Source organism: Bombina bombina, chromosome 6, assembly GCF_027579735.1.
Source record: "Bombina bombina isolate aBomBom1 chromosome 6, aBomBom1.pri, whole genome shotgun sequence".
NCBI classification, from domain to species: domain Eukaryota; kingdom Metazoa; phylum Chordata; class Amphibia; order Anura; family Bombinatoridae; genus Bombina; species Bombina bombina.
Genome location: NC_069504.1, coordinates 932,749,210 through 932,773,913, shown reverse-complemented (window position 1 = coordinate 932,773,913; position 24,704 = coordinate 932,749,210). Strand labels below are relative to the sequence as shown.

At 33.4% G+C, this 24,704-nt stretch overlaps 1 protein-coding gene across 1 annotated transcript in view; it reads left to right on the top strand.

Annotated features, from left to right (window-relative positions):
- The first annotated feature begins 17,192 nt into the window (after positions 1-17,192).
- TENM2 (teneurin transmembrane protein 2) overlaps positions 17,193-24,704 on the top strand; it is a 1,369,502-nt gene continuing 1,361,990 nt past the window's right edge. The window contains exons 1-2 of the mRNA XM_053719586.1: positions 17,193-17,208; positions 17,625-17,738. Coding sequence (XP_053575561.1) covers positions 17,193-17,208; positions 17,625-17,738 — 130 coding nt within the window. The remainder of the gene's footprint in view (positions 17,209-17,624; positions 17,739-24,704) is intronic.

The window sequence follows — 24,704 nt, the reverse complement described above, 5'->3', positions numbered from 1 at the left end:
AGAGCTACTGAAATTTTATTGGCTGTTCATATCAGTCAATATATAATTTCAGTAGCTCTCATCCTATTGGCTGTTTTGAACAGCCAATAGGATTTTCAGTAGCTCTCATCCTATTGGCTGATTTGATTTTCCAAAATCAAATTAGCCAATAGGAATGCAAGGAACGCCATTTTGAATCGCATACCTTGCATTGAAGATTCAGTATATGCCGGCGACCGCATGAAGAGGATGCTCCATGCCGGATGTCTTCAGGATGGGACCCGCTCCATGCCGCTAGGATAAAGATAGAAGATGCCGTCTGGATGAAGATGGAGCCGTCTGGATGAAGATGGAGCCTCCGGGATGAGAGATCATTTAAGCGGGACTTCAGCAACTCTAAGTGGATCTTCGGGGGTGAGTGTTAGGATTTTTTAAACTTTTTTTTTTTTTTTTACTTTAGGGTTTGGGCTTTTCATAAAAGAGCTAAATGCCCTTTTCAGGGCAATGCAAAAGAGCTAAATGCCCTTTTATGGGCATTGCCCATACAAATGCCCTTTTCAGGGCAATGGGTAGATTAGGTTTTTGTTAGAGTTATTTTTTTTTATTTGGGGGGGCTAGTTGGGTGGTGGGTTTTACTGTCTTTGTATTTTTTATACAGGTAAAAGGGCTGTTTAACTTAAGCCAATGCCCTACAAAAGGCCCTATTGGTAGTTTATTGTAGGCTAGAGTTTTTTTTATTTTGGGTGGGCTTTTTTATTTTGTAGGGCTATTATATTAGGTGTAATTCTTTTTTATTTTTGATAATTTTGTAATTTAGTGTTTTTTATTTTTTGTAATTAAGTATTTTTTTTATTTTTTGTAATTAGATAATTTGTAATTATTATAGTAGTGTTAAGATTTTTTTAATGTGTAATATAGTTTATTAAATTGATAGTTAGTTTAAAGGGACATAATACTCATATGCTAAATCACTTGAAACTGATGCAGTATAACTGTAAAAAGCTGACAGAAAATTTTACCTCACAATCTCCTCAGCTCACCAGAGTAAGTTCTGTGTAAAAAAGTTATACTCAGCTGCTCCCAGCTGCAGGTAACAAATTTAAAAAAATGAAGAAATGAACAGCAGCCAATCAGCATCAGCAGTGCTGAGGTCATGAACTCTTACTGTGATCTCATGAGATTTCACTTAACTCTCATGAGATTTCATAGTAAGCTTCCTTTACCTGATTGGTGAAATAATATGAGAGTGCACGATGCTAGTCCCTTCAGATGTCCCAGGACAAACACACTAAAATGCTGCTTAGAAATCCTTTACAATGGGAGGTGGCTACTGAGGAAACTTTGAGGTAAAATATCTTTCTTTTTTACATAGAGATGTTCAGGTGATATTTTCTAATCAGCTTTTTACAGCTATGCTGCATCACTTTCAAGTGTTTAAACATTTGGGTATTATGGCCCTTTAATTTTAGTTTAATAGTTATATTAGTTTAATTGTTAGTTTAAACTTAATTTTTTTAATTTGACAGGTAAGTTTAATTTAATTTAAGATAGGGAAATTGTAATTTTAATAAAAAGTTAGGGGAGCGTTAGATTTAGGGGTTACTTGTTTATATTAGTTTATTGCAATGTGGTGGGCTTTCGGTTTAGAGGTTAATAGTTTAATTTAGTATTTTTCATTGTGGGGGCTTGCGGTTTAGGAGTTAATAGGTTTATTAAAGTGGCGGCGGTGTAGGGCTTAATAACTTTAATATAGTGGGAACGATGTGGGTGGGCGGCAGATTTAGGGGTTAATTATATTTAAATAGTGTTTGTGATGCAGGAGAGTGGCAGATTAGGGGTTAATAACTTTATTATAGTGATGACGTTGTCGGGTGAGCGGCGGAATATCGGTTAATAAAATAAATTGTATTAGTGGCGGTGAGCGGCAGCTCAGGGGTTAATTTGTTATGCGGGAGGGCCTCGGTTTAGGGGTTAACAGGTAGTTTATGGTTGTTTAGTGCACTTTGTAACAGTTTAGTTATGCGTTTTATGTAACAGTTTGTTGCGTAAAACTCAGAACTAATGCTTTCAGATGGCATTACGGATCGTTATAGGGTGTAACGCAAGCTTTTTTAGCCACACCCGCAAAACTCGTAATGGCTGTGCTATTGAAGTCCCATGAAAAAACATCATTTTTACGAGTGCGGGACTGATGTTGCATTACAGGCTAAAAGGCTTGTGGTTCAGCGATACCGATAAGACTTGTAATGGCTGCAGTGCTGTTTCAACACTGAAATTACCATTTTTTCAGTGTTAAAAGATGAACACACAACTCGTAATCTACGTGTTAGTTAGTTATTTACATGTTGAAATAATAACATTTTAAAGTTTTAGTGCCAATTAATGTTGTAACCTAGTTTTCCTTCTCTGCTGAGGCAAATCAAAGACAGTTATAATATGTCACTAAAATGTGTGACCAATGACTGTGTTATATAGAAGTGCTTGGAGTCTGCACTTCCAAAACTGGAAAGCCACAATATATTTATTCTTTGCTGCCCAACGCTGAGTAATTTGCCCCCTGCTCTAGGTGATTCACCGTTTCTGTTGGCATGAAAATGAGGCTCCCATTGAAGCCTATGGCTTCCGGGGAATGCAAATGCGAGGTTGTGTTTACAATGCACTTGTAATACCAGTGCACATTTATGTGTGCTGGTATTACTGAGTATAGCGCAAATATCGCACTTGCGTAAGCGCAATATTGCGCTGCACTCATAATCTAGCACTGTGTGAATCGTTTATACCATAAACATAGCAAAGTAATTAAAAATTGACTATACAGTTTTTTTGCCACAAGGTTTAATCCCTCCCCCATTTATATTTTCTCCACAAATGACTTTCACTATGTTTGAAAACTGCTGTCAGCAACCTAAAACTCCATTACAAAATATTTATCTGAAACTAAATTCAGAAGAATATATGCACAGCAGTCTATTTTTTTTTATCCAAAACGGATTAAGTATTTTTTGGCAATATTATGTCTAATCCCTGAATTAGTTATGCTTAATATCTATAATTTACTTGCAAAAACAAGAGAATGGATTGCATCTTATATTATGTAACACAAGATTGCTGAGACAGGACACCGTGGCAAAAGACATAGATTACTCTGAGGGTTCATTGGGGAAATAGACATTTTATATTTAGCACAATAAATCCCTCCTTAATAGCTCCTTGATTGCCTAATTTTCTGGGAAATCATTTGCAGCCAATTTCTTTTTTCTACTTACCATAATAAATAGAAACTTAATGGTCATTAATGTTCATCAATCATCCATTGCGAACACACTGAAACTTTCCAAGTTTTCATTATCTGGATGGTCAAAGCTAATTATTCTACGTCCTAACTATTTTTGCTCTCTTAATGAAACTGATGACTTCACAAGTCATTCAGACTGTTCATTGTTCTTGTATATGAATCCTTGCTCATCTACCACGATAAGGTATTCATATTTACCAATACAAAAATAGTTCCAATACAAATTTGTAATTACTGTACCATTATATTTGTTTTTTTGTATGAATCCCAAATGAGTAATATTTATATATCGTCTAATCACAAATTTCTCCTTCTTACCTCAGACTTCTCCCTGTTTCCACAAAGTCCTTTTACATTAACAGATGTTCTACCTATCTCCAAAGCTATAACACTATATTGAGTATAAATGTCATCTATCAAACATAATGTATTATCTTCTGGGATGGAAAGTGTAAGAACTAAAAGCAAATTAGTCTCACAAATAAGTGTAGTCAGCTCAGCGTTATTAAATTAAAATGGAGATAGGGATATGCCTACATAAAAATATTGTAGAACGCGATCACAAGAATATAATAAAGCATTCAGGGTCACATAAGATGTCATTGAACATTGACATGCTTCAAGAAAGGTTCTGGTATCTCAATCTATTAATGACAAATGTAGATAATGTACTACTTCTTATGTAATTTCGTTAGCTCTGCTACTATTGTTTTATTCATTATCAGACCAGAAGGTTATGCCGGACTGTACACTTCATTTGATCAGCAATATTATTATCAATATATGTAAATTGTCAAAACATCTTAGTCAGACAAGAGAATGTACTATACTTGTATTTTATTATATCTGCTTCAACAAAAAAATTTGATTATATTTGGTATACCTTTAACTTTGGCTTTTTTTATTGCCTGATACAGCAAAAAAATCCTTTTTTTTTCAGCGATAGAAATGTCAGCAATGAAATAAAAATAAGGATATAATATAATAAATGTTTTGTTTACACAACAAATATTTTTTGAGAAATATTTCATATAAAATACATGGTTGTTTTAATTACATTTTTTAAAAGTATTTAACAAATGATGGTTTCAAAACAAATAATTCACTTACAGCCTCTTCAATCTCTCTCTAGTCTTTCCAGTTCCTATGTTATTCTGGGAAGTCCATTTGCTGTAAAATAAAATGTGTGAACTGTAGTTATTTTTTTTTTTTTTCTTTCATGATTCAGATAGAACATACAATTTTAAATAACTTTCCAATTTACTTATATTACCCAATTTCAATATTTTGTTAAAAAGCATATCTAAATAGGCTCAGTATCTGCTGATTGGTGACTACACATTGATATCTAGTGTGATTGGATCTACCATGAGCATTTCTATTTCTTCAACAAAGGATATCTATAGAATAAATCAGATAGAAGTAAATTGGAATGTTGTTTAAAATTATATTGTATATCTGAATCGTGACAGAAGCATTTTGGGTTTCATGTCCCTTTAATTCTACCTGTTTACTAGTTATAATGTTACCCTCAGAAAAAAGGGTGACTGTTTTAGTGTCTGTATACTGGTTAAAGGGATAATCTAGTCAAAATTAAACTTCCATGATTCAGATAGAGCATGCAATTTTAAAGGGACATAATACTCATATGCTAAATCAATTGAAACTGATTCAGTATAACTGTAAAAAGCTGACAGGAAAATATCACCTGAGCATCTCTATGTAAAAAAGGAAGATATTTTACCTCACAATCTCCTCAGCTCAGCAGAGTAAGTTCTGTGTAAAAAGTTATACTCAGCTGCTCCCGCTGCAGGTAAAAAAAAAATAAAAAATGAAGAAATGAACAGCAGCCAATCAGCATCAACAGTGCTGAGGTCATGAACTCTTTTACTGTGATCTCATGAGATTTTACTTACCTCTCATGAGATTTCATTTAAACTTCCTTACACTGAATAGGGAAATAACATGAGAGTGCACGAGGCTCATCCCTTCGTCTGTCCCGGGACAGACATACTGATTTGCTGTTTAGAAGTCCTTTACAATGGGATGTGGCTACTTAGGAACTTTTGAGGTAAAATAACTTTCTTTTTTACCTAGAGATGTTCAGGTGATATTTTCTAGTCAGCTTTTTACAGCTATGCTGCATCACTTTCAAGTGTTTAAACATTTGGGTATTATGGCCCTTTAAGCAACTTTCTAATTCACTTCTATTATTAATAGTTATTCGTTCTCTTGGTATTTCTATTTGAAAAAGCAAGAATGTAAGCTTTGGAGCCGGCCCATTTTTGGATCAGCACCTAGGTAGGGCTTGCTGATTGTTGGCGACATTTAGACACCAATCAGCAAGCGCTACCCAGGTGCTGAACAAAAAATGGTCTGGCTCCTTAGTTTACATTCTTGTTTTTTCAAATAAAGATACCAAGAGAACAAATACAAAATGATAATAAGGGTAAATTAGAAAGTTGCTTAAAATTGCATGGTCTCTCTGAATCATGAAAGTTTAATTTTGACTAGACTATCCCTTTAAGTTGTAAATTGTGGTTATTTTGCTCAAATTATCTGGATAAATAAGCTAATACATATTCATTGTAAATGTCTTATTAAAGTGAGGGTAACTCTTAGTTACTCTCACTTTAGGTTATATAATATTTACCATAATATATTTAGAAGAACAGACTTTAAACAAAGATTAAATTCCTATTTCGTTGGTGGACACCATTTAAATCCCTCATTTATTAAATCCTATTTTGCAAAAATGCACTAGCCATTTCTCCTAATGACTAAATAAATGTGATTAAAGTAATTATGTTTTATTAAACACCATCCAGTTGTATTCATATGTTTGAAAGCAAAGCATTTAATAGTGTATTTTTAGATGTTAAAATCACAATTGCCCGAGGGAAAAAGAGAATCTACAGAGAATTAGACACCAAAACACAAAAGCCGTAATCAGCATTCAGTTGGTTGATTGTTAACTATAGTTTAAAATAATCATAAGTCAGCCACTAGCCCTTATTAAATGTCTATGTGTACTATATAAGCTGATATAAATAACAAATTAAAATGCATCCAAAATTCTGCTGAGATTTTGTTGTTAAAGTCTTGTTATACCACAAGCTGAGTTTTGGGTCTACTGTAAGTTTTGTTTTATCCATGTGCTTCTTTTAATGAAGCTCATCTGTGTAATTTCTACATCCCTCAAGACAGAGATTTCTTTCAGGCAGACAATTACTGGTGTCAGCAAACATGTTGATTTGGTTCATTGGATGATTAGTGCTTGATATTTTTTTGAAATAATAGTTTGTGCATATTACTACAATAAGAACATAAGCCATATTTCCAACCCAACATTTTCACATCCGATATTACAAGTCTATAGATTTCATAAATGAAAGGAGAGAATACTTTTGTATTTCTATTTTTTCTAACTTAAGTGTAGCATTTGGAAAAAAAAAGCAATATATAAGTGAAAGTAATATGATTTTAAAAAGCAAAATATGTAGTAATTTTTATATTTGCTGCTGTAGAGCCAATTTCTACTTTACAGCTCAAAATCCATGCGCATATCATATACAGGACAACAAAATCTTTCCTATCTACTACAACTGCTAATACGAACAATGTAACAAAATGTGCTTCTTTTGTGTGCTCTGTATTTATACTGTATGTATCTATACTACAGTCTGGAAACATATGGGGACTGTTTTGTAAACTCCCCAAATACATAAAAAGAAACACAGAACACACTCTTGGAAAAACATAAGTAACATATACAAACATATGTGATCATTTGATTTACATAATTTAGTAAGCAATGTTCCCATGCACAAAAGACTTTCGGCTAGATTACGAGTTTTGCGGTAAGAGTGAAAAAGCACCGTTAAGGCTCTTTTTCACTACCGCTGGCATTACGAGTTTTGCAGGTATAGGTGTACCGCACACTTTTTTGGCCATAACGCAACGTAACTACTGCAGCTTTCCAAAAGTCCTTTTTCAATGGGACTTCCTTTGCGCCGGTATTACGAGTTTGCCTGGGAGGCCAAAAGTGAGCGGTACAGCCTATACCGTCAAGATTCATAGCGCCACCTGAAAGTCAGTAGTTATGAGTTTTATGCTACAAAGCCGTAATATAAAACTCATAACTAAAGTGCTAAAAAGTACACTAACACCCATAAACTACCTATTAACCCCTAAACCGAGCCCCCCCGCATTGCAAACACTAAAATAAAATGATTAACCCCTAATCTGCTGCTCCGGACATCGCCGCCACTATAATAAACATATACTCCCGCATCGCAAACACTAGTTAAATATTATTAACCCCTAATCTGCTGTCCCTAACATCCCGGCAACCTACATTACTGTTATTAACCCCTAATCTGCTGCCCCCAAAATCGCCGCCACTATACTAAAGTTATTAACCCCTAAACCTAACCCTAACCCTAACACCCCTAACTTTAATGTAATTAAAATAAATCTAAATAAAACCTACTATTAATAACTAAATCATTCCTATTTAAAACTAAATACTTACCTGTAAAATAAACCCTAAGCTAGCTACAATATTACTAATAGTTACATTGTATCTATCTTAGGTTTTATTTTTATTTCACAGGTAAGTTTGTATTTATTTTTACTAGGTAGACTAGTTAGTAAATAGTTATTAACTATTTACTAGCTACCTAGTTAAAATAAATACAAATTTACCTGTAAAATAAAACCTAACCTGTCTTACACTATCACCTAACCTTACACTACAATTAAATAAATTACATTAATTAAATACAATTAACTAAATTACAAAAACAAACACTAAATTGCACAAAATAAAAAAACAAATGATCAAATATTTAAACTAATTACACCTAATCTAATAGTCCTATCAAAATAAAAAAGCCCCCCCCAAAATTAAAAAACCCTAGCCTACATTAAACTACCAATGGCCCTTAAAAAAGGCCTTTTGCGGGGCATTGCCCCAAAGAAATCCGCTCTTTTACCTGTAAAAGAAATACAAAACCCCCCAACAGTAAAACCCACCACCCACACAACCAAACCCCCCCAAAAAAGCCTACCTATAAAACTTAAGCTCCCCATTGCCCTGAAATGGGCATTTGGATGGGCATTGCCCTTAAAAGGGCATTTAGCTCTTTTTCAGCCCAAACCCTAAGCTAAAAGTAAAACCCACCCAATAAACCCTTAAAAAAACCTAACACTAACCCCCGAAGATCCACTTACAGATTTTGAAGACCAGACATCCATCCTCAACGAAGCAGCAGAAGTCCTCAGCGAAGCCGGCAGAAGTCTTCATCCAAGCCACCGAAGTCTTCACCCAATCCGGCAGAAGTCTTCATCCAGACGGTATCTTCTATCTTCATCCATCCGGCGCGGAGCGGCTCTATCTTCAAGACATCCGGCGCGGAGCATCCTCTTCTTCCGACGGCTCTTCTCAAATAAAGGTTCCTTTAAGTGACGTCATCCAAGATGGCATCCCTTGAATTCCGATTGGCTGATAGAATAAGCCATCGGAATTAAAGGGTAAAAAATCCTAATGGCTGATGCAATCAGCCAATAGGATTGAGCTCGCATTCTATTGGCTGATTGGAACCAGTCAATAGAATGCAAGCTCAATCCTATTGGCTGATTGGATCAGTCAATAGGATTGAAGCTCAATCCTATTGGCTGATTGCAACAGCCAATAGGATTTTTTCACCTTTTAATTCCGATTGGTTGATAGAATTCTATCATCCAATCGGAATTCAAGGGACGCCATCTTGGATGATGTCACTTAAAGGAACCTTCATTTGAGAAGAGCCATCGGAAGAAGAGGATGCTCCCGTGCCGGATGTCTTGAAAATGGAGCCGCTCCACGCCGGATGATGAAGATAGAAGATGCCGTCTGGATGAAGACTTCTGCCGGTTTGGATGAAGACTTCGGCCCACTTGGATAAAGACTTCTGCCGGCTTCACTGAGGACTTCTGCCGCTTCGTTGAGGATGGATGACGGGTCTTCAAAAACTGTAAGTGGATCTTCGGGGGTTAGTGTTAGTTTTTTTTAAGGGTTTATTGGGTGGGTTTTATTTATTAGCCTTAGGGTTTGGGCTGAAAAAGAGCTAAATGCCCTTTTAAGGTCAATGCCCATCCATATGCCCTTTTCAGGGCAATGGGGAACTTAGGTTTTTTTAGATAGAATTAAATTTGGGGGGTTTGGTTGTGTGGGTGGTGGGTTTACTGTTGGGGGTGTTTGTATTTTTTTTACAGGTAAAAGAGCTGATTTCTTTGGGGCAATTCCCCGCAAAAGGCCTTTTTAAGGGCTATTGGCAGTTTAGTTTAGGCTAGGTTTTTTATTTTGGGGGGCTTTTTTATTTTGATAAGGCTATTAGATTAAGTGTAATTAGTTTAAATATTTGATAATTTCTTTTTTATTTTGTGTAATTTAGTGTTTGTTTTTTTGTAATTTAGCTAATTGTATTTAATAAATGTAACTTATTTAATTGTAGTGTAAGGTTAGGTTTTAGTGTAACTCAGGTTAGGTTTTATTTTACAGGTAAATTTGTATTTATTTTAACTAGGTAGTTATTAAATAGTTAATAACGATTTACTAACTAGTCTACCTAGTTAAAATAAATACAATCTTGCCTATGAAATAAAAATAAAACCTAGATAGATACAATTGTAACTATTAGTCTATTGTAGCTAGCTTAGGGTTTTATTTTACAGGTAAGTATTTTGTTTTAAATAGAATTATTTAGTTATTAATAGTAGGTTTTATTTAGACTTATTTTAATTACATTAAAGTTAGTGGGTGTTAGGGTTACGTTAGGGTTAGGGGTTAATAAGTGTAGGTAGGTAGCAACAACATAATAAGTGTAATGTAGGTGTTGGCGATGTCAGGGGCAGCAGATTAGGGGTGTTTAGACTCGGGTTTTATGTTAGGGTGTTAGGTTTAAACATAAATTTTGTTTCCCCATAGGAATCTGTTACGGAGCTTTATGCTCCTTTATTGCAGGTGTTAGGCTTTTTTTTAGCCGGCTCTCCCCATTGATGTCTATGGGGAAATCGTGCACAAGCATCTAAAACCAGCTCAAAGCAGCGCTGGTATTGGAGTGCGGTATGGAGCTCAATTTTGCTCTACACTCACTTATTGCCTGCTAACGCTGGGTTTTTGCAAACCTGTAATAGCAGCGCTGTAGGGAGGTGAGCGGTCGCAATAACTTGTAAGTTAGCACCGAGCAGCTCTTTCTGCAAAACTCGTAATCTAGCCATTTGTTTCGAACTCTATGGCGCCGATTTACTAAAGTGCGGATGGACATGATACGATGTAGCGTATCATTTCAGCCGCACATCGATAAATGCCGACAGCATACGCAGTTCAATTCAGTACCTATCGACCTTAGTTCTTTTATGGGATCTAAGAAAAAAAATACATTTTCACCAACATATTCCACAGCGCTGTCCAATGATACAAAATTTGACAAACAAATACAGGAGGAATTGAGGACCTTATTCTCATGGGAATTTACTATCTAGAAGGGTAGGAGGATTAGAAACAGGAGATAAGAACTGCAGTGGTGTGATGTTAATACAGAGTTAGATGAGGGCAATAATTAGGTAAATGGAATTCATTTAGTTGAGTGGTAGGCTTCCCTGAACAAATATGTCTTTAGGGAGCATTTAAAAGAAGGCAGATTAGGTTAAAAGTCTGACAGTGTGAGGGAGAGCATTCCAGAAAGTAGGTGCAGCATGAGATAATCGAAGGTGCAGGGAACAGGTCGTTGTTGGATCTGAGTGGATGGGCTGGAGTATATTTGTTGATTAGTGAGGATAGGTAGTGGGAACAGCATTGGTAAGGGCTTTGTAGGTCAGGGTAAAAATGTTTTATTTAATTTTGCTATGAATGGGGAGCCAGTGAAGGGACTCACATAGAGGTGCAGCAGATACAGAGCAAGAGGAAATGTGGATTAGCCAACAGAGGCATTTAGGATGGATTAAAGTCAAGAGTGAGTAGGTTTTTGCAGTAGTCAAATACAAAATATGATTCATAGACATGGATCCATGGTACAAAAAGACGTATGTTAAAAATATAAAAATATATAGAGGTGATAAAATGAGTTAAAAAATTAAATAGTCAATAACTGATTGGTGGATTGGTGTCCACTAAATTTAAGACTGGTTTGGGGCAAGATAAAAAAATGTCCTATATAAACATAATCTTATACATATATATGCAGAACTAAACTCTAAACAATGTGTCGATGAGGGTCATATGTGAAAAATAGTATGCAGTGAAATATATGAAAAATAAAAAATTATAAACAAAATACAAAAATTGAAAAATAGTGTTGAAAAGCAAACTAGTGTGTACACATCTAGAAAACTGTGATATCCAAAAACAATGTGATATCAAAATATGATTAAAGTGATTTTTAATCTCAAAAATATATAAAAATAGAAAAATAGAAAATTTAAAAATGGAAAAATTAAAAATTAAAAATCCAGGTGAGTGAGAATATGTGTCAACAAAAATGTGACAATATGTGTCAACAAAAATGTGAAACAATACACACTAAATCGACAATAATAGCTAAAATACGGCAGTTAACAATGTTTTAGCATAGATAATGAACAGATATATGGATAAACAGATAAATATGCAATCAAAAAATTATACAGAATGTTCTACAAATCATAACAGTGTGGTATATGTCCTAGTAACTGTATGTCCTAAAAAGTCCTTATGAAATGTCTCTTTTCTTTCCAATGCGTCCTATTTATCTAATGTTAGGGTGTAAAAAATATATTTCAGATGCCCTCAATTCCTGGGCATTAGAGATAAAAAATGGCTTTTGCAAATAGAGATGTATAAAAATATAAAAATGTAACGATAAAGATAGCAATGAAAGGGCTGGGATATCCTCAAAGCCTAAAAATAAAGAAAAATAACATAGTATAATACTGTTAAAATGTAAATAAATCAAGAAATATAGCTCACCATATAGATGTCAAACGCGTTTCGGCCCACTGCTTGGGCCTTTCTCAAGACTAGTATATGGTATGGTATGGGTGAGCATGGTCTTTTATAGTGATGTATGGCCAATGGGAACTCTCTTGGAATTGCCGCCAAAAAATTGCGCAAAAAAAATTGCGCCAAAATTAATTGCCTCACTGACACCGGTAGTAGTTAACCGGAAGTGACTGATTGTTGTCAAACCTGTGTTCGTTATATGTTATGCTAGCTTATAACTTATTTGTATCTTCTAATATGGCCAACTTATTATTGGTCTTGGAAGTTGATTTGTTTGAAACCGGAAGTTCTAGTTTTACTGTTTCCGGTTCCGGTTTTTTACGTCGTACCGGAAGTTGAGAGGTGTTAGAGCAAAAGTCTAAGTTTTGTTAAGTCCTTACTTCAGGATCTCATCTTTTTAGTTGAGTTGGCATATGTGAATCCTTACTTAAGGAATCTCATCTTTTTAGTTGAATTGGCATATATGAATGTTGAACTTCCGGTTTCAAACAAATCAACTTCCGGTTTTGAAACGAACATCCGGTGGAGCAAAATTTCGGTCAGTAACAAACAGACTAACAGGTTCTGACAAAAAGATATCAGAGAAGTCTTACCAAGACCAATAATAAGTTGGCCATATTAGAAGATACAAATAAGTTATAAGCTAGCATAACATATAACGAACACAGGTTTGACAACAATCAGTCACTTCCGGTTAACTACTTCCGGTGTCAGTGAGGCAATTAATTTTGGCGCAATTTTTTTGGCGCAATTCCAAGAGAGTTCCCATTGGCCATACATCACTATAAAAGACCATGCTCATCCATACCATACCATATACTAGTCTTGAGAAAGGCCCAAGCAGTGGGCCGAAACGCGTTGACATCTATATGGTGAGCTATATTTCTTGATTTATTTACATTTTAACAGTATTATACTATGTTATTTTTCTTTATTTTTAGGCTTTGAGGATATCCCAGCCCTTTCATTGCTATCTTTATCGTTACATTTTATATTTTTATACATCTCTATTTGCAAAAGCCATTTTTTTATCTCTAATGCCCAGGAATTGAGGCATCTGAAATATATTTTTTACACCCTAACATTAGATAAATAGGACGCATTGGAGAAAAGAGACATTTCATAAGGACTTTTTAGGACATACAGTTACTAGGACATATACCACACTGTTATGATTTTGTAGAACATTCTGTATAATTTTTTGATTGCATATTTATCTGTTTATCCATATATCTGTTCATTATCTATGCTAAAACATTGTTAACTGCCGTATTTTAGCTATTATTGTCGATTTAGTGTGTATTGTTTCACATTTTTGTTGACACATATTGTCACATTTTTGTTGACACATATTCTCACTCACCTGGATTTTTAATTTTTAATTTTTCCATTTTTAAATTTTCTATTTTTCTATTTTTTATATATTTTTGAGATTAAAATCACTTTAATCATATTTTGATATCACATTGTTTTTGGATATCACAGTTTTCTAGATGTGTACACACTAGTTTGTTTTTCAACACTATTTTTCAATTTTTGTATTTTTGTTTATAATTTTTTATTTTTCATATATTTCACTGCATACTATTTTTCACATATGACCCTCATCGACACATTGTTTAGAGTTTAGTTCTGCATATATATGTATAAGATTATGTTTATATAGGACATTTTTTTATCTTGCCCCAAACCAGTCTTAAATTTAGTGGACACCAATCCACCAATCAGTTATTGACTATTTAATTTTTTAACTCATTTTATCACCTCTATATATTTTTATATTTTTAACATACGTCTTTTTGTACCATGGATCCATGTCTATGAATCATATTTTGTATTTGTAATAAATTGTGTAAAACTATACATTTCATATCCATTTTTTACTATATCAGCAATTATAATTAACATTAGAAATAACCCCCATCATAAGGGATTTCTTCTGTTCCAGTGTGAACACATCACTCACACACACACACTAGACCTTGACTTAATTGGCGCTCCTCTCTACAAACCCTACTAACAGTATTCTTTTGTGGGCAGTGGGGGCCCACTCTAGATAGGAGCTACAGGTCCTTCTAGCGCTGTGAGTACAACATATATCTGATTTTGCAGTAGTCAAGTTAGGAAATTACAAGGGAGTGGATTATTTGCTTGTGGTGTCAGCACTCAGAAACGGGCACATTTTGGAAATATTGTGAAGATGGTTGCAGCAGGATTAAGAGACCAATTGGATGTGGGGGATGAAGGACAGGTTTGAGTCAAGTTTAACTCTGAGGCAGTGGACTTGCTGTGATGGGGAGATAGTAATGCCGTTGACAGTGATAGAAAAGTCAGAAAATGGAGTGGAGCTAGAGGGTGGGGATTAAAAAGAGCTTAGTCTATACACATATAAACACATAAGTATACAGTTTAGGTATATATTCATATATATTTATCAATTGCTGCCCAACGCTGCACGATTTGGCCCCTGCGCTGTGCTAGGTGGCTTGCCGTGTCTGACCATTGTAGTCTATGGAAGCACACTCTCATGAGTGCTTCGCTTCCAGGCAGTGGGAATGTGAGGTCGTGTTTGCATTGTGCCTCACTTGCAATACCAGTGCACATTTACGCGTGCTGGTATTACTGAGGGGAGCACAAATAGCATGCTTGCATAAGCGCAATATTACGCTCCACTGATAATCTAGCCCTTAGAACTGTTTCAGGATCTACAGTAATTGCCAGCTCTCATCAAATTACCATATTTTATTCATACTTGATTTACCCTTCATGAGATAAAATAGCTTAAAAAGGAGGATTTATAATGAAAGCTCATATACATAGTTGAAAAACTATCATTATATTTTAACAATCTGGGGGGAAAAAAGTTAATTAAATATAGGAGAAAACCTAATTTCTTACACACAAACACACATACGCACTTCTTTTTTTTTTTTTTTTATGGTGTTAATTTAGTAACTAGGAAGCAGAACCGTAAAAAAAAATATGTCAACGTTTCAAGCTGTTGTAAGTTAAAATGGCAATTTGGTCTCTATATCCATGTATGTATTTAATTTGTTATAAGTCTTATCTGCAGATAGGATCACCCTCTATCTCTGATTCTGATTAATTTATTTTATGAAAATATCATGTATATCTGAAGATTGCATCAATGGCCTGTCATATTACATACAATATAATTAATTCTTAGTAAGAACCATCATCACCTGCTACCAAATGCGACAGATGCGTCTAATTGGGTGTTTAATTGGATCTTGGGTGTCGCAATTCAATTCAGTACCTATCGACCTGAGTTCTTTTATGGGATCTAAGAATAAATATACATTTTGATTACTTACTTTTTCTCAGATTTTATCATACCAATATTTGTTGAAATTGATAACAGCTGCCAACAGGGATAATTAAGATACATTTGCATGAGAAAAATAGTATGACTTTTAATATTCTGTGAACCTTAATTAATTTACTTTTAACTTTCCATATTAAAGAGCAAAATATTTGAAGAACAATAATTAATATCTTATGAAACAATGGATGTGGGATACTTTGCAAATATCATAGTCTACCTTTCAAAAGGGGATTTTAAAAAGCATTTAATTGTCAAACTGAATGTAGAATAGGTTTTTTAACAATAAAATATGAACATATGTTTAAATAACATTATCATAAAAAAACAACCACAAAGGCTCCTTATATACCTAGTATAAGGACTGTTTGATCCAGACGATGCAGATGTGAGAGATATCTATGGTGCTGAAAGGGTGATCCTTCTTGGGATAGAACCCTACCAGTAAAATCTATACACCCATAAGGTTAAGAGCTAATAACAACTTTTTCAGAGTGTTCTGCTTCAGAGGTTGAGGGAAAGTTTAGTATATGAACTGTAATGTATAAAATAAAGTATATAAAATGTATTTAATTAAGTGTTCCATTGAAGACAAGTGTTAAATAATGTAGGGAAATCCATGTATTAGCTATGTTTTCTCCTTTTCAAATTAGGTTTGCCTAATGGTACATGCATCTTTCAACACACCCTTGGATATAAATTTATTTTGATACTCAGGGCAGAAGCATTTCTTCCCATTCATTATAGCACAATTAAAAAGGGGACCCATCAGCCTTCTATGACATTTTTGCTTCAAAGCCCATTTTTGTAGCTGCAGACATACAGTCATGGATACTATGTTTTATACACTTAGTGGTTATTTTGGTTGTACTAACACTACATACAGAAGCTTTTATTTTTGTATAATTGACCCTCAGTTTTGAGGGAGGAAAATCATATTTTTGAATATTTGATGACATCTTGTATTCATGTCACAAGCAAACCTTAGGAATCTGTCTCTGTCAGGAGTTAATGGAAAATATTGGAGCTGTATAGTATCTGAATCATTTTTTGTTGTGTTCTCAATCCTTCTTTTATTAGTTAGTAACTACCCCATCTTTCACTCTCTCTCTCACCATCTTTCTGCATCCATCTCATGTTGTTTTCCCTTCTTATTCTCTCACTTACTCTACCATCATTAACACTCCCCTATTACTTCTCCTGTTTCTCTGTCTCCATCTAACTTCCTCTGCCACCAAGCACTCACCTGATCTCCCTCTTCCACCCTCTAACACCCTCTTTGCACTCACTTCCTTTTCTCCTATCTCCTCCTCTGGATCAAATTACTCCCTTTCTCCTTGTTTCCTCAATTATTTTTGTAAAGTAAATTAACAAATCAATAATACAAATGTTTATATATAAATGTGAAATGTAGTATGTAGTGTGGTTTAGTGTGTGTAAAAAAATGTAGACTCAAATTATTTTTTCACTATAGGTAGTCTGCATGTACATCACTATCCAGAAAACAAATGCACAACATATATATTTTAAACAAATGTATAGATTTTGCAATGATGATGTACTCCCTCAGTGAGCCAATCAGAACCAGCAATAATTGCCAGTTATCTACCTAGAACTGATTCATTAATTTAATAGTAAAATGTTCTAATGAATTAGAGCATGTTATTATTGCTCTTTAGGTCCTAATGTAGCAATGTGTAACCTAATTTATGCTAAATAAACCAAACCTGACGTGTACAATGTATGAGTACAAATTTTGAATGTGTATACAGTCAGTATATTAAAATATATGACAATGGAGAACCATATCTACATATTATATTTTTCTAATTAAATAAATATCTGACTAGTTATAATGGATTTGAATTATTGTGCTATTTCATTTAATTTATCAATTATTACATTTGCTTATATAAAGTTGTTTCCATTTTTTTTAATTAACAAATTGGGTGCTAACTCTAACCACATTGATATTGTAATTTCAGGGAAAGAAAGCCCAAAGTGTTGTTATTCTGAAAGTGGTGGAGTCACAAAATTAGGAAACCACACAAATAGCAGGTATCCGAAAACTCCGTGCCATCTGGATCTTTACTCTGAAGGTAAAAATGTTGTCTATATCAGCTTTTCTAATGTTTGTTTTTAAATGTACATTGAATGCTTAATTTAATTCATAATTCTATTGCACACAAAAATGTCATAAAGAAAATATTTAACTACGTTTTTGGTTATTTTATGAAGTCCAAACAAATTTACCAGATCCTTTTCATTGGCAGTTTTAAGAGATTTTGTTTCCAGTTTAAAAGCATGTTTGAATAGAAATCATAAGAGCAATAGCCAAGTCAGAAATGTAATTGTGATTGTAAATATGGACATTTGTTCAAGCATTTCCTGCAATATCTTACTTTAATTTATCTTTTATAGTTGAATATTGTATTCAAAATAATTTTTTCCTTAGCAATCTTTTCTGAAAACAGGGGACCATTGTTTTTCAGAGTTTAGCTTACTGTATTATTTTATTTTACCCATGCATATTTTTTAAATTTAATATATTTTGTTGTTTTTGATATTTGGTTTTAATTAATTGGGACATGGTATTTACAAATATAATCACAGTTAGGTTCCTGTGATTATGTTTACATTAACTCAAGTTTGTGGTACATATGAGGCTTATATTAAAGTATCAGTAAAGTTAAAAATGAAATCTCATAATTTAGATAGAGCATGTTATTTTAGACAACTTTCCAGTTTATTTATATGATCAAATTTGCTTCATTCTCTTAATATCCTGTGTTGAAAAGTAAACCTAGGTAGGCAATAAGGACCCCGGTAGTGAGGGTGCACTTGTCTTTAACAGCAGTGTTTGCAAGTATATATAAAATTGCTACAACATTATTGTAAACATTGCGGCCATAGAGTTATAAAGACAAGTGCATTCTCATTTGCCACTTTCAGTCTACCTAGGTTTACTTTTAAACACAAGATACCAAAATAACTATGCACATTTGATATTAGGAGTAAGTTAAAACGTTCTGTAAAATTGCATGCTTTATCTGAATCATGAAAGATAACTTTTTTTACTTTACAGAAGAATGGCAGTCCTATATGTAGATTTTATCAAACACTATGAAGCACATTTATCTCTGTATGAAGAAGACGGGTAGCCCATATTTATCATCGTACAAACAGATGCTCAAATAAAGCCTCTTGCTCATCCAATCGCATAAGAGCAGACCTTGTCAATCACCCAGACTGATTTTAATCTGCCACCTCTGAGGAAAAGAGGAAAACTGCTGATCAGTGGCAGGCCCACATGATAAATGTGACCCTATGTAACTCTGATAAATAATCCTTTTTCATATAGTATCTAAGGATGTAAACACATACATTTTGGTTTGAAAATTCTGACTTTCCTTATCAGTGTGGCCCTTTCCCCATTCTCCTATTCAGGTTAACATAAATTGAACAAGGAAATAATTAAATTCATTGCAAGTACAACTTTATTTATTAGAAAATACTGATTTACCAGTTTGGCCCATACCTGCTATTTAGTTGGGCTCTTTGTTTTTGCTTTACATAGTTTTGTTTTGAGCAGCCAGGGAATAGGAATAAGAATAATCATTGGAGGTAAATCTGCATTTTAGGTGACATTCAATATGCTTTATATTTGATTGTAATGTTGTAAAAATATTGTAAAAGTTTTATCAATTTATCAATTGATGACCAGAATCATTGAAATGTTGGGCTCCTTAGCTCAGTTTCAAATTTATAAAATTTACTTAAAAGGACATTAAACACTAAATAAATGCTAGATAGAATGATGCATTCAAAGAAAAGATTAGTCTGTGAATAACATGTAGATGTATTTTTTAAATTTTCGTTAGTTGTTTAAATATTGACAAAGTAAGTGTAAAGTTTTAGTGTCTATAAAACAATAGGGGCTGCCATGTTGTACCTTAGGTTAGCTTAAAGGGACACTGTACCCAAAATTTTTCTTTGTAATTCAGAAAGAGCATGCAATTTTAAGCAACTTTCTAATTTACTCCTATTATCAATTTTTCTTCGTTCTCTTGCTATCATTATTTGAAAAAGAAGGCATCTAAGCTTTTTTTTGGTTTTAGTACTCTGGACAGCACTTTTTTATTGGTGGATGAATTTATCCACCAATCAGCAAGGACAACCCAGGTTGTTCTCCAAAAATGGGCCGGCATCTAAACTTACATTCTTGCATTTCAAATAAAGATACCAAGAGAATGAAGAAAATTTGATAATAGGAGTAAACTAGAAAGTTGCTTAAAATTTCATGCTCAATCTGAATTATGAAAGAAAAATTTTGGGTACAGTGTCCCTTTAATTGCTGTGGCCAATTAGGGGCAGTTATAAATAGGTCACTAGAGTGTGCAGCCAATGGCTGTGTGGAATATAACAGTGTTCTGGACTTTCATTTCTATCAGGAACTGAAAAGCTCACAATTTCAAAATGGAATTTCAGGAAAAGAAGACAAAATAAACAATGAAAGCATAGTTTTTTTATACATACAATGTATTATCTTATATTACATCTCAAAGTGTTTAAACATAGAAACATAGATATTGACGGCAGATAAGAGCCATAGGCCCAGCAAGTCTGCCTGATATTACCTAACAGTATAAACTTATCTAGTTCGTAGGATAACCTTATGCTTGTCCCATGCATTTTTAAAGTCCCCCACAGTGTGTGTTGCTACTACCTCTTGAGGAAGTTTATTCCATAAATCAATCACTCTTTCTGTAAAGAAGTGCTTCCTCAAGTTACTCCTGAATCTACTACCCTTTAGCTTGAGCTCATGACCCCTTGTTCTTGAATTTTCCATTTTATGTAAAATATCCACAGCCTCAGTTTTACTAAACCCTTTAATGTACTTGAAAGTTGCTATCATATCACCTCTTTCCCTTCTCTCCTCTAAGCTATACATATTTAGGTCATTGAGCCTATCCTGGTAAGCTTTATTTTTTAGACCATGTACTATTTTGGTAGCCCTCCTTTGCACAGATTCAAGTTTGGTAGAAACATAGATATTGACGGCAGATAAGAGCCATAGGCCCAGCACCAGTTTAATTTCCCTTTAATCCAGATAAAATAATTTGCATAACTTTACAGCGGTGGCATGGCATCTTATTCATTGTTATATCTCTTTAACACCATACAACTGCTTAACAACGACATTTATAAATTTCAGGTGATAAATATATATTAGCAAAGGACAAACAGAGAGGTAAATTGTTATGGGCATATACTGCAAAAATGAATGAAGAAAAATGTCACTTAATTATGGTTCTGCTTCTAGATTCTCCATAAATTGTAAAGAAATAGAGTAAAATATAGCTGAGTTCTCTAATAAGTCTTTTTGGTTATTCTGATCATTAAAGACCATCATGATTATCAGATATTACTATTTTATTATAGACATTATTTTGCAATATACTGCATTAGCAGTAGGCTACTTTGAAATACAGTGAGCTTGGAATGGTTAATAACAGCGGTCATTATATTTGATATGGTTATCAAGTTAATCATATGAATCTAAATCATAATTATTATTATTTTTTTTTTATGTCCTCTATTCTCATTCATTACTTCTGTATTATATGAACAACATCCATCAATATAGACAAAATCCAGTTATCTGTATACATGGTAATGAATTTGAATGGACATACTCACACAATAAATTCAAGAAAAATTGTATAGAATTACATGTGCAAGATTGAAGACAAGTTGACAAATATATATATTTGTTGGAAATTTTATGGTTGCACAAGTTAATGTATTTTTGTGGTGCTATATATTATATCCTGTCATTTCCATTTATTTATTTCAGCAACATATCAAACCATGATATTTTCTCTTCTGATTGGCTGTGTCTATCTTGAAATTAAAAAACCCACATTGGCTGCTTCCAGAATTTGATTGAATGTAATTCTAATTCACTGAGTTGTCAATGAAGTGTAAATCTCAATACTTTTATTGAAAATATTACATTAAAAAAAGCTTCTAAAGTGGAATGCATATAAATCTAGTTTTACCAATATACTCCTTGTAAATATATTTGTTATGTGTCTGTTTCAAAAATCTTTTATCAGTATTAAAACACCCATTGAAAACCTCCGCATAGAGTTTAGGTATACAATATGCATATGGTATGATTTTAAATCAGTTTCAGAACATACATATAAATAAGAAATAATATTTATGTTTGTAAAATAAATAAGGTATTGAATAAGAGCTGTGTTTAGTTAATTTGTATTAAAATAAAAACCATAATTTCATTTGATTATATGAAATATTTTTCTCATGTTTATTGCACCTGTTTTACTCAACTTGGTCTTAATTACTGCGTAAAGCACTCACCAACGTGGAATATATCTCTCAGAGGGGAGCTGACATTTCTATTTAATTCAGGTGAAATAGAGATTGAATAAATTGGAAATTTAAACAAGTAAACTCCTTAATATCTAGCAAATGTCTAATTAAATATGTAGCATATCTATCATAACGGTATGTTTAAACTTTAAAATTGCTTTATTACTTTACTTTATTTCTGCAGCCATACATCTGAAAACAATTGTATTTAAATAAATACCTGTATATACATACAAGAAGTATATAAATAAATAAACAAATAAATATATATATACTTGATTACAAGTGGCTCGCGGTCTCGATAACTAACGTGCATATTACAAGTTGAAATTAAACCATTGCGCTCGAGCACAAACAACATTTTTCCCTCATTGGGTTAGCATGAGTGAAGACCTAGGGGCCAATTTATTAAGGGCCGAATGGCCCTGAATGCCCCTGTTTCTGCACAAGTCTTAAGACTGTTGCTCCTTAACTTGTCACCTTCTCTGAGGCTACGGACATCAATCCGCCCAATCTCATACGATCGGGTTGATTGACACCCCCTACTAGCAGCCTCGAACCTACATGGGGCGGCATTGCACAAGCAGTTCACAGACAGTGTAAATGCTACAGCGGATCATGTCTGTCCAACTGTTAATAAATTGGCCCCCTAGTGTAAGGGTTAAAAAGTTTGCACCAAGCACAACATAAATATATTAAAATAAACTATTACACTCATATATACAGATTCTGATAAAAAAAATATTTCATATAAATATTAATAAAAATGTTTTATAAGGGTTAAAAGTTATATGGAATATGACAAGATATTTGACTGGAAAGGGTTATATATATATATATTATATATATATATATATATATATATATATTATATATATATATATATACATATATATATATGGATGTGTATTTATGGGTTTGTATGTGCATATATGTATACACATACATATATGCATACACATCTATTTACACACACATACTCAAAAACATTTAATTACATTGTGAAGTTACTGCCCGCTGTAAAAGTTAGCACACAAGTGAAAAATTCAGATAGAGTGCCACTTGTAATCTGGGCCTTAATAGTTTAATACCATTTTACCAATGATCTTTACCAAATACTTTATTCAAATATTTTTACTATTGTGTAAAAAGTTCCTTTATTTAAAATATTTTTAGTCAAATCGCTATAATTACATGAGTACTTTTTTCTCTATATATCATTTCCCTGATTTTCTAACTGCCAATTCCGAGTAATACATTATATAATGCAGCAACATTTTTTAGCTTCCTTATCCAATTTATTCATGGACTCCCTTATGCAGTTACAGTGATGTTAAAAACAGGTTTAAAATCCTAAAATAGGGAGAAGATGCAGTCATGTAGTATGCTGTGACATTTTACCACATTGTGTGGTAAGCAGTGTAGTCTGAAATAAAATGAAAATTACAAATACAAGTATATTTTTTGCTTATATACATATATGTTAACTTAAACAAACCTTGGGATTTGCCTTGATGACAATTTAACTATTCATTTCTTGCCTTCAGCAGCACAAACATATTATAACATGTATCTTTTTCCAGGAATTTTCAACCTTGGAATATATTTCTTTCATTCTCCTAATCCGCTTGCTAACAGCCTAGTCAACTGTTTTTGACAGCAGCCTACCAATTTTAAGATAGATGACACTGCAATAAGAGTCTGGTATTGACTCTAACAGTTAATTAGTATAAAGGACCACACATATGTTTAAATGTAAGTAAAGCAAAGTGACAACTTAAACAAAGCATTTGTCGCTTTAAACTTAAAGGGACATTCCAGCCAAAAATGTACTTTACATGGATTTATTGTAGTTTTGAATAGAAGCATTTTTGTAATATACATGCATTAGCAAAAATGCTTCTAATAAAAGCTATAGCTGTTTCAAAAGTGTATTTAAGTATGCACCGTGCACCAGCATTTTAAACACAGCACTTGCTCAGAGAGCCTAAGGTGCTTTTAACATCTGGTAATGACTCAATTTGTTAAGTGCTGACATGATACAAGCCCCACTGATGATCTAAACAACTGCAGTATTTAAATTGCCGGTGCTGTGAAAATATCTATTTATACTTCACGTGCACATGCAGAGAAAAATGTTAACACTAAAACAGTGATAACTTTTACTAGACTCATTTTTGCCAATACATCTATATTGCAAATTTGTTTCTATTCAAAGATGTAATTCATCTATGTGCATTTAAATTTTGACCGGAATGTTCCTTTAAGCAGTTTCAAAAATGTAGCTTCTAACCTTTTTTAAATTACAATATGTGGGCCACAGAATGAATCAATTCATTTCTTTGAACAGCCATTGAAGAATCCTATTTTAGTTTTCTCAAAGGCATCCACTTGTTCTTTGTCCAAGCTTTAGCTATTAGTATTGGTATTTTGTATTGGTTTTTCTTATACATTTATATTTGTATTAAAATGTAGGATATTGTCTTTGACCTTAAATGCAATCTTGATATAATTTTTGTTTTGCTATTAATGCATTTTCATGCAATCATATAACATTATTGCTAATTTTTTGTTATTATTTGTAAACCAGATTTATTAAGGAAAATATGAAGCAATACAATATTGTTGAACATGCAGCTCCAAGTAGTTAAATAAAGATGGAAATT